This window comes from Labrus mixtus, chromosome 2, assembly GCF_963584025.1.
Source record: "Labrus mixtus chromosome 2, fLabMix1.1, whole genome shotgun sequence".
In the NCBI taxonomy this organism is placed as follows: Eukaryota; Metazoa; Chordata; class Actinopteri; order Labriformes; family Labridae; genus Labrus; species Labrus mixtus.
Window position 1 is genome coordinate 18,706,679 of NC_083613.1, and position 11,293 is coordinate 18,717,971.

Consider the following 11,293-nt stretch of genomic DNA (forward strand, 5'->3'; position numbering starts at 1 on the left):
GAACACACCAAAGTAGCTCAACAGCTCCTCCCTGTGGTACAATTGAAAACTATAAAAACGTTTTTCCCAGTGAATAAAATAAATTATGACTTCATTTTGTTTTAGGAGGGAAAGGGCAATGCTATTTTTACAGGCATTTTTTCATAAAACATCTGATGTCATATAAACATTTAAACCATAGACTGTATTTAAACTCAGGTATCAGCTGGTCTTATCCCAGCACGTTGAGCAGCCGAATGCTGTCGACAAACATCCAGCACGCTCATGAGTTCTTGCCACGTGCATGACTTTTAACACGACACACACCCACGGCCCCTATTTTAACTCAGTAATGTAGCGTAGCCTACACCTGCCAATCCTCAACTCACCTGAAATCTGACTTTCATTGGAAGCCGGTGCAAGGAGAACAAAACCGGTGTAATATAGTGGACTTGCTAGACCTCGTTAACAATCTTGCAGGTGCATTTTGACTCACTTGTAAGCGTTCAAGGGAGGATTTATTTTTGGAAGGTCATAAGGAAGTCTAGCTATGGATAAATCAAAAGCATGAATCAGCATCTCCAACTCAGCACGTGAGACAACTGATTACAATTTGGCAATATTTCTTTAATTCAAGAAACATGAAGGAGATAGGGAACTGACGTGTTGATCAAAAAGCAATGCCTGATCTGCCTCTAGGTTTAGCAGGTTGTGAAGACATCTTAAAATAGGCAGTTTGATCCCAATTTCCCACAGTCCTCGTCTCAGTCTCCTCTGAAAGACACTTGTACCGGACAAATTGCAGAGCTCCTCCTGAATGTTAAGAACACTGTAGACCCTCATGTGCGGCCACTGCCACACTGTGCAGTCTGCTCCAGATAAGATGCCAGTAGTGTTTCCGGGCTGTTCTTCAGCCCCAGGTAGTGAAAACTCAATGTAGCCTCAAGGTGGATACGAGTTGTATAAACATTTAGCTTTTTTTCCTATGCATTTGTCTATGGAACCAGAAATTCCCATGAGAGACGGGGCAATGTTTTCAAAAAGTTAGCAGTTAACAAGAGATCCTGTATTGTGCAAGGATCCGTTTGTGTGAAGCTATTAATGATACAAAAAACATGAGCAAGAACTAACCACAAGAACTGTTAAAAAAGAGTAGCTAGAAATCAATTACCAAACAGAAACAATAAAACCAGATAAAGTGCTTTTAAGGAGCTTTTAATTAAAAGCCTTGTACAAGAAACACACACTGAGAGCAACAACAGTAACAGGTAACATGACACTGAATACATAATCTGTACAATAAGGGTTTGCAAAACATGCTTCAGAAGTTCAGATACATTACAATGTCATTATCCTCCATCTCCTCGTTATTACCATCAATACAATGTACATAATTCATATTAACATTAAAGCAGACCTAACTGCAGTCTTGACAAAATAAAATCACTGCCTTCTAATCAAACCCAAATATGGACTTTTAAAAAATGGCGACCAAAGAACAGCATCACATTTACATCATTATGCAAATTCAAAAAAAGTATTAAAATACAGTATAAAGGAAAAAAATGCCATAAAAAGCAAATTTCCATTATTTTTAGCATATGTTACCGTACATTTAATTCAGCGTCCTTCCTTTTATCCAATCAGTGCTAAATAAGTCTAGCACTTAAAATTACATCACATATCAAAGTTAAACAATTCAAAAGGGAAAAAAAATGCTTTAAAAAGTCAAAGAATAAAATCAAGAGCCCTATTTGGTTGAAAGATAAGCCACTATGCTGAGTTGTGCTACCCCATATGAGAACAAAAAACGTTGGACACATTGCCTAGCAACCTTATACCTTACACATCTACCAACTGCAACTTCTAACCACCACTTAAAGATATCGAAGATACAGTAGATGGAAAAATCTATTTCAAACCACGACATATCCAATGGGAGAAGAAATGTATCCTTTAGTTTATGGAAAATAAAGAGCCCAGTCTTGTTTCAAGATTTCAGTTAATTACTGTCCTTTATAAAAGCATCGTAATTTCAATTAGGTCATTACAGTAGTATTTCAATCTCTTCTTCATGTGTAACTTTGGAATAAATCTTTCCATATGTAACCTATGAGAGTATTGAAACGGTATTGACAACAATTAGAAGCACCATTCAGTACATGACAGGAGAGGAGGCAACTCCTTCCTCATCTGAGTGAAAATCACAAAACTGCGTCTGCAACCTAAGAAGAGATGAGATATCTGAAGCCCTTCAAAAGAGTGACTGATAGAGCTAGTGAAATCTTTTTATTTAACAATCGCAGTTGTAGCATTTAAGCGTGGTACAACTGAAGAAGTCGAGGTAAAAGTGGCCTGAAGTGCAGCCGGGGTTGAAGGGAGCAGCTATAAGGCAATACGAGATTTTGAAATAGTACAACACACAGGTATACCAGAAAAAGAACCAAAGTTTGGAACGGTCTAGAGACCGATGCTGCGTCAGTGCTTGTATCTAATTGTTGCTGCGTTGTGAAACCAATCAGTGCTTGTATCCCCCCTGACTACCTTAAACGCATCAGTATTGATCAATCTAACCTCCATTTAACAAACGTGTGTTAAGTGTTTTTCTTATCCTCTTGAGAAAAGACTTTGAAAAAAAAGTGACATTTTGAATTTTAACAAATCCATATCATGATGTTATTCGCTTTGAACTTTCAAACTTAAGGCCCTGTAACGCAAGCAAGTCACAAGAAAATGCTACTATTTTTTCAGGCTCATACCACTGAAGCAAGCCAGAGTGAAGCCTCTGTGTAACTATTATCTACTGTTGAACTGAGACTCACGAGAAAAAAAATGAACAGACTCTACTCTTGAACTGGACTAAGAAATGATTTACATTGCTGATGTAGTCAGCACAGAAAAGGATCTTCCTGCTGGAAGTTGTTTTAACACCAACCACTGGCTACACAGGAATTATAGAGAATTTGGCAATCCATTCGCAGTGGCATATACCGTTGTCAAACAATGATCGATGATCATTTCAGATGGGTTCAAAGACTGCCTTGGTTCTAATTCCTTATAGAGTCCACTTCATGTGTTCAAGATCAACATGAAACTATAAGTCAGCTAAGTACATGGTTAAAGGTCAGGGACTGATGCAAGAATATAGTGTCTCGCCCACAGACACTTCAGCAGATAAAAACATGGGTCAAATTGAGATTGGTTCAGGGTTGTTCTTGCTGTTCTTCATGACTTAATGCAAGCACTTGTGACTGGTAAATTATGCTAAAAGCAAGTCAAAGGATAACTGAATTTTGCCGAGACTTTCTAAACACCATCCCATTTAGTTTTAGTTGGTAGGCTAGTTCAGCAGCATTGCCACAGACATTAGCTGACCTCAAAAAAAGGCATATCGGCATGGTGTAGCTAAATGACAGTTGACAAAAGCTCGACTGGTTTTGTTTTGATACATTTAGAGTTTTCAAAAAGTTCAATATCCAGTCACACCCTCTCTTCTGATACTGATGGATCGCATCTGGAAATGGAAGGAAATATACCTAACCACCCATGATATAAGGTTCAGAGAAAAGCTGAAGTGGTGGCCACAGAAATGACACCTTTGGAAAGTGTCATTTCCATCCAAACTGAATTAATTGACTATTTCTAGTGGTGCAACCGATCACAGTTGATCCTTGATCCAGTCAGATAACCCCCAACAGTTAAGACCAGATGTGAATCAATGGATCGATGGAATAGAAGGCAGCTTTTAAATACTGAGTGTAGGTGTCATGGACAATTCAATCGATTTAAAAATGTTTTTTTCTCGCAAGTTTTGCACCAACTTTCACATTGAAATGGGTTGTAAAATGCTGATACTCCTCTTAGTTGGACATGCATCAAAGGAGATGCCTATTCAATGTTCAAACCATCTATCTAGCCACCACAAAGACAAAACAAATTTATGTTGTCACGCGTGTCCACTTATTCATGTGTGATTCCATTCTTTTCATTACTATCCTGAGTCCAATACCGTAAGTGAGGGTTGGAAAATATTGATTGGTATATTAAAAGCTTTGCCTTCCAGGTCAGCTCCCTCTTCAGTACAATGCCTTCATTACTGCTCAGGCTGCACCCGAGTCTCTGTTTATGTCACTATCCATTTTAAAGTCGTTCCTGAACACGACCCCTAGATACTTGAACTCCTTAGCTTGATGGAGTAACTCTCTCCCAACGGTTTGCCAGCAGAGAACCATTGGCCCCAGGCTTAGGTTTTCTGATTCACAAACTCAGCTACAAACAGACCTATTGCCTGCTTAAGGTCAATGTTTGATGAAGTCGACCAAACTGCTTCATCTGCAAGTTAACATTCCAAGTGTAAAAAAGACATTTCTCTTTATTTTCTCAGATACCAAAAGTCCAATTGCATTTCTGTTTATGTTATACCTGACAGCAACTTGCACCGTAACCCAGCCATGCCTAGAAACAGTTGGTGTTAAACCTTTGTCCTTGAACGCTTGGGCTGCATTAACACTGCAGGCAAAAGTGACCTGAATCTGATTTTTTAGCTTATATATATATATATATATATATATATATATATATATATTTACGACAGTGTGAACAGCACAAGTAACATGGAATCTGATATTTTCAAATCAGATATGGGCCACTTTCATATGTAGATTCCCACAGGAGTCTGATACAGGTCACATTAAAAAAGCAATGTGAAGAGCCAAACAAAAAAATCAGATCTGAGCAAAAAATATCTGAATTGAGCATGAAGGCTTGCAGTGTGAAGGCAGCCGTAGAAGTCTTGGGCTGGATTGGTTTATACTCCTGTTGATAGCAGGAGACAGACCTGGGCTAAAGAACTGTATCTATTAAAACTTGTGAATAAAAAAGCTTATTTAGCATTGTTTTCAAAACACAGAAACACCCAAAGAATCAAAATAGGTTGTGAAGTTGTTTGACACCTACCGAGTAAATCAAGTGTTCAACAAATTGCTGTTTTTTGTCTGCATTTGGGGGGTTTGTTTCAGACTGAACTGTGTTCAGCTAATGGACCTTCTATACCTCGAAGAGTTAAGAAGTTATCTGAAATGAAGGAAGAATTTCACAACTAACTGCAGGCCAGTTTAGAGTCTTAGAGGACATTACAAAGTGAAAGATGGTGGTGTGTCAGTGAGAAAACAAGGCAAGCAGAGAAAGGGTTTTTAAACTATTTTTTGTGTATTATTTTGCAGCTTTTAAGGTTGTGCGTGCATATAAATACTAATTCGCACTGTATGTATATGCATGTGCGTTCAAGAGAGCAAGAGGAAAAGGCCTTGAAAAATTGATAGTTTTTTTTCGATGCAGTCAAGTGCATTGCATTTACTCGCTGTATTGATGCAATATATGAGAGTCCAATTGAGTTAAGTGCAAAACACATTATCTCATTCATCATTAACAAGCTGGACCTCCTTTGAGAAAAAAAAACTAAAGGCTGTCAATACAGCCTTCACAGCAGGGTCTGAATCAGAAAAGTATTTGTTTCTTTCACATACATCAAGTCAGCTTGATAAAAGCTCTAAAACTCAAAATAGGGAATATTTTTCACTTTTTGGAAAACTGTTTATTGCACCAAATAAGCTAAACTCGGCATATCTAAAGCAAGTGAAAAGAAACAAATACTATATTACTCCAACTCTGAGTCAAAAGAGTCAGTGCTGTGCAAGTGGACAAAATATGTCAATTTAAGTGACATAAAGGGCGTATTGGCTTCCCTCTTCAAATGTTTACAATCCTTTTTACAAAAGAAAAATCTCTTTTGTACTATTTAATTGCTGGGTGGTTTTAAGCTGAAATACATTTCATTTGACACCTTTTAGGAAAAGGTACAAGGGGGCTAGGGTGGCAACACTGGTAAAAATTTTCATCATCTATGGCAATAAATTTCATAATATCTGATCTCCTATGGCTTAGGGGGAGAAGGGTTGTCAGAGGTGTTACTTGGGGGAGGGGAGGAGGCTTCCTCAGGGCTAGTTGAGGGTGAAGCAGGGCAGGAGGCAGGAGAAGGGAATTCTTTTATGGTGACGGTTACGAGGTTGGTGGTGACGTCAGTGACCACCACATCCTTGCAGCTCGGGGCCATTTCAGGATGCCAATCTGGGTCTCCTTCTGCGGGCACCCTTTTGGGTTCGGTTGGCGCAGAGCTCTTGTCACCAGGAGTATCAGAAGAAGAGGAGGCCGGCAGCTGGTGTTTAGCCCTCTGTTGGGAAGGCTTCCTTCTGCCTCCCTCTGAATGATCCGGGGCACCCTCCTCCTCTTCATCCTCCAAGGAAGAAGAGGGGGAGGAGGGTATGAAAGGAGAACCTGGTGCTGTGGGGTCTTCATCTAAGGATTGGGGAGGAGCTGGTGGCTTGGTGCCCTTCTGGGTGTCTGTTTGAGGTGTACTGGACTTTGGACCTCCAGTTGAAGGTGGGGCTCCTGCAGATCCCTGGGATTTTGCAGCTGCTGCATTGGTGGTTGACTTTCCTTCAGAGCAACTGGAGTTGGAAGGAGAAGGAGGCGACTGGTACTTGGAGGAAGAGGAGCGGGAGTCCCTCGCCCCTGTGCTTGAGCATGACCCTGGATGGGAGGGAAAGGGCTGAAGACCGCCACACTGTAGCCCAAAGGGCTTCCCATACATGGGGAACCCGAGCATCTTCATAGGAGGCTGGAATGGTCTATAGGGTGCCTCACCCTTCTTCCCAATGATGCGATTGCGTGAAGGTATATTTTGGCGTCCTGCTGTATTGTTCCTGCCGCTTGTAGCTGTACCACCCCTACCTGGCTTGTCAATGACCTTCAAGTTGAGGATGATTCGGCCCCTCTTGACCTCCCGGGGTTTGACTCTACGGTTGAGGATGCGCACGGTTTCTGAGAAGGGGGAGATGTGGGGGCGGGAGGGGAAGCCACCAGGGTTGGAGAAGGAGGATGCCATTGGATCTGAGCGGGGAAGAGGGCGCCTGGACATCCGATGGCACCGATGAATGTCTTTCTTCAGCTTGTGTGTGGCTGCAAGGGAACTGAGTTTAGGAGAGGGTGCTACAGTTGAGGAAGAGGAGGATGAAGATGCCAAGCGATGAGGAGCGGCGGACGTAGAAGGAGAGGGAGTTGCTCTGCTGGAAGTGGACACAGAAGAACATGATGTGGTCTGGCGGGAATTAGAGATTCGGCTGCTGTTCCCTCCTTTCCGACCACGAGCCTGCTGGAGATGGTGAAGAAGCGGGAAACCATTTTTTCCTATGTTGTAAAAACTTTAATTCTTCAACCCGAATTATTCTGACATTTTGGAAAAGTGTGTTAAACAATATCAGTCTTTGAAGCATGATCTTTGCGGTTTGCAGGCCAGAGATGTTGTGTTACGAAAATACAGTTAACATATTACAGTTGTTTCAAAATAATTGTTGTACCTATATTTTATATTGAAGTCACATTTATTGTGGTGGACTAATATTGGATGCAGTAGAAAACAGCTACTAAGATTTACTATACATGAATTACTATATGTGGTCATGCTTTTGCAAATAGTCTCTAATAACCTGTGCAGTATAAGCTGACGTTAATATTGAGACTCACTGGATCCAAGACTTTGACACATCATGCGAGATAGATAAACTTCTTCTAACTTTGAAAGGGAAGTAGCACATTACAGATGTGATGCAAGTTACATAATTAGTGAGTTCCCATCAGGGATTAGCAGTGATCCATGTTAACACTACAAAAACTATATGGCACCTATTGAAGAATATCAGGATGGAAATGCTTACAGCTGAGGCAGTAAGTTGAATGTTATCTTTTCCTTATCACTAACGGGAGATTTGTGTTCATATAGTGTTTTTAAATATATGCTAATAACATACTTACTGGAGGGCCTGTGTTTTTTTTAGTTTACACGAGAGACTTTTGAATCACTACTGATGTGCTGAAATGTCAATAAAAAACTGTAAAGGTTAAAAGGCTCATCTTTGTGCTAGATATAAAAACAAGGATCAAATTATTTACCTTCATAGCAAGGGTTTTGGGTTTTGGCCCCCGTTTCTTCGGCCCATGCAATTCTCTGTCTCGTTCCCTACAAAAAGCAAAAGACAGTTTAACAAATATAAATGGCAAAAGTAAAAAGAGTCTTAAAAAAGAACAACGCAATGGGATCAAATACAACGGTTCAGAAAAGAAGATGCTGATGACGGCCGTGGTTGGAAGAACAACTAGAGCAGTCAGTTAAAGAGAAAGTTTGAAGCCACGTAAGAACACAGCCAGATTTGCACATGTCCGTTTTTGTTTCCATTTGATGTCTTTAAAGGTTTGTCTGTTTGATGGTGTCCAATTTAATTTACTGTAAACATTCTCTGTGAGCAGGACAAGGCCTTCAAGTGGTCTGGCAGCACATAAAGGACTTCAGGACTAATGGCCATTTTTACAATGAGGAAGAGGAGAGGATAAGGAATGTAATGGCACTTAACGGTTCAACGCAGGAGAAAGCACTTTTAGTAAGCACGTGTCTGCTGACATCGAACAAGCTTGATGTATAGTTAGAGGGGGTGGGCGATATGACATTCATGTCACAGTATTTTCACGCACTACCACCCCCGTCTCCCCCTCAGCCTGTGATGCTATACTCGTGATGCAACTCTCGTCTGTGCATACGATCAGAGATAGATGCTTTTACAAGTCACTCTGTGTTCAGTTCTCAGGAGGTTGTAGTTTGTAACTGAATCTGTGTAGCTTTAAGTTCTGTTTCTCTCCTGCAGGGTTGTGTTAAATTGTTGCTGATGAAAACACCACATTTCTTGATAAGGCTCTTTCATAATAAAAAAATATCCACTACATAATAGATATGGACTTTTATTGTGAAGGTTTAGTCAGAAATAATTTGGTATATTCCCTTTCGGTCAAGATTCTGTAATTTGTAAATTTGTTGGGGACTGGTAAAAGTGTTCTGCCACTTGTAAATTTGTCTCAGCGCTTGTAAAAGTGTTTCACATGGTGTAATTTTGTTTTGTCCTTAGTTAAAGTATTTTGGGTTTTAATTTTGTTTCATAAAATGTAAAAAAAAAAAATCAAAATGTAAATTTGTCTCAAGATTAGTAAAACTTTTTTTCCCCTCACGCCTGATATCCGGCACAGTGCTGAGGTACTTTAAGCCGTGTGTGTGTTGCTGTTATTTGCTGAAACTGGGAGAAGGGAGAATAAAAGTTTTGCTGTGCCACAATTCACTTTCATTGTAAACACTGACTCTAACATAACGAGTAAACAGTGTCCTTAGAACAGTGAGAGTTAAACACCGCTCCAGCTCTGAGTGTCAATACTTTTATTGACCCTCCACTGTGAATGGTAAGTTGTGCAACCAGTGCCGCCTTGTGTCTGCACTATATCCACACATGTAACCAGCAATGATGGCAAAAATACCGGTGCAAGAATTAGTACAGGTTTACCGCCCACCCCTAATAGTTAGATGTAATATTAAGCTGTGAATAAATAAAAAGAACAAAATAAACCAATTTTATACACTGATGTAAGTATATGACTATGACATCCCCACAGCAAAAATCACACAACAATTTAAAACTTTTAAAATCTTTACATAGTGCATGAAAGCTCATTGTGATCTCACTTTACTTACTTTTGCTCAAAGCCCAGTATCAGCCTATCATCTAGAATATTCTCCTCTGGCTCCCAAGTGCTGTGCCTAATTGAGGATGGAGAAAGATGAAGAAAACACACACAAACATACACCAAAGTGGATTTATTCCACAAGCTTAATTTAATGATGGCACATTCATGGCAGCATGACAACACAGTCTAAATAATTGCTTTATAGAGTTTTGACATTTCCAACTCAAAGTAAAGAAAAGCACTTACTTCATTGCCCATCCTTTCCACTTCACCAAGTATTCAAGTCTTGCCTGCAAGAAAAATACACATGATGTATTACAAAGACAGCACACATGTTGCAAAAGGTACAAGAGCTTTAGATGCGACTGCAGAAGTGCCTATTCTACTAACAAGTCTTTAGTTCTGCACGTTCGTAAGTCAATGGGTGACTTGCTGTGTCTTTTATATAAAACAATAAAATCCTACATTTTTCTAATGCTACATAACATAATCTGTTTGATTTAAGAAAGCGGTAGCCCTGTTTCGTCCATATCTGCAGTCTGGATAGTGTCATGCCTTAATTTGATTATGTTTTGAAGAACATATTGTACTGATAGTTTGACACTGCATCTCTTTTAATTAGAGTAGCGAATCTGTTCCAATCTGGATGTGTGTTGGCCTGGCTCTTTATATGTAACAATCCCATACACTCCCAGTGATACCACATATTGTGCATTCAAGTTTTCTCCAAAGAAGGAACATGATCATTTGGCATTATTTTCAAAAAGCTGGGTCTTTCAACAACATATGTGTGAGGAGCCGACCTCAATCATTGACCTGCTTTGAGAAAGTGCATCTCCAAGGGGAGAAAGGGGGGGGGGCAATTCAGAAAGTTCTAACATCCCAATCAAGGGTGAATAACAGCCAATTAAGATGCTAACCCATGATTTATCTATTGTGGTTTGGAATATTTTTGTTGATTATCATTGATGATATTTGAGACTCAATAAGGTGCAGTGGTCTACAACAACATTTAATGAAGCTTCAGACTCCTCCACAGGCAGTAAAATGCAGACTGAGGTCGTATAGCTTTAGCTACAATTCGCTGACAGAGAAAACGGCCCCCTCCATTTCATAGCACGGCCCTCTTCCCATCGGCCGGGCTGCCTTTTCTGAAGCTAGCCCCTTCTTTGTGTCGCTGGTTTTATTGCCCCTGCTAATGCCTGAACCATACGAGCCATGACTGGTAGCCTCGATGGTTAGCCTCTAGCTAACTCTGGCGTTTAAAGTTAATGCACTCGACGGCCAACAAGGCCTCTTAACTAAGATCGCATAGGCACCAAGAAGGCGGCCCCGAGTTTGTAGGCTCGAACAGTGCCGTGCCGAGCTGTGATGACCCGGTCCAACATCTGCGGGAAGTCAAAAAAAAAAAAACACGCGGGACGGCTCACCTTTCGGACGCGGCGTTTCAGTATGGCTTCCGCGGCGAAAACGCGATCTCCCACCGCCGACAGCTCCATCTTTTAGTGCCTGTTTGAAGCTACCTGCCTGTGTTTCCTCCCTCCAAACGTCAGGCTCTGCTCTGTGATCGGGCCGACCACAACCAAACTATGAGAAAAGAAGGCAGACACACACATAGACACACACACACACCGCTACAACAGCAGCAGCAGCAGCAGGGCAGCGGCGTAGTACGAGTTGGCTGTCACGTGGCCGG

The 11,293-nt window shown here is 40.7% G+C and overlaps 1 protein-coding gene across 2 annotated transcripts; it reads right to left on the reverse strand.

Annotated features, from left to right (window-relative positions):
• Positions 1-1,178: 1,178 nt before the first annotated feature.
• Positions 1,179-11,293, reverse strand: cbx6a (chromobox homolog 6a). 2 transcript variants are annotated; one of them, XM_061054367.1, is made up of 5 exons: positions 11,028-11,293; positions 9,844-9,887; positions 9,605-9,670; positions 7,987-8,053; positions 1,179-7,186 (listed from the first exon to the last, which is right to left on the reverse strand). In XM_061054367.1, the coding sequence occupies exons 1-5, from the start codon at positions 11,094-11,096 to the stop codon at positions 5,912-5,914; spliced, it is 1,521 nt and encodes a 506-aa protein (XP_060910350.1). In that variant the 5' UTR covers positions 11,097-11,293; the 3' UTR covers positions 1,179-5,911. The 2 variants fall into 2 exon arrangements, with proteins under 2 accessions (XP_060910350.1, XP_060910341.1); XM_061054358.1 differs by having other exon boundaries at positions 1,179-7,189; positions 11,028-11,291.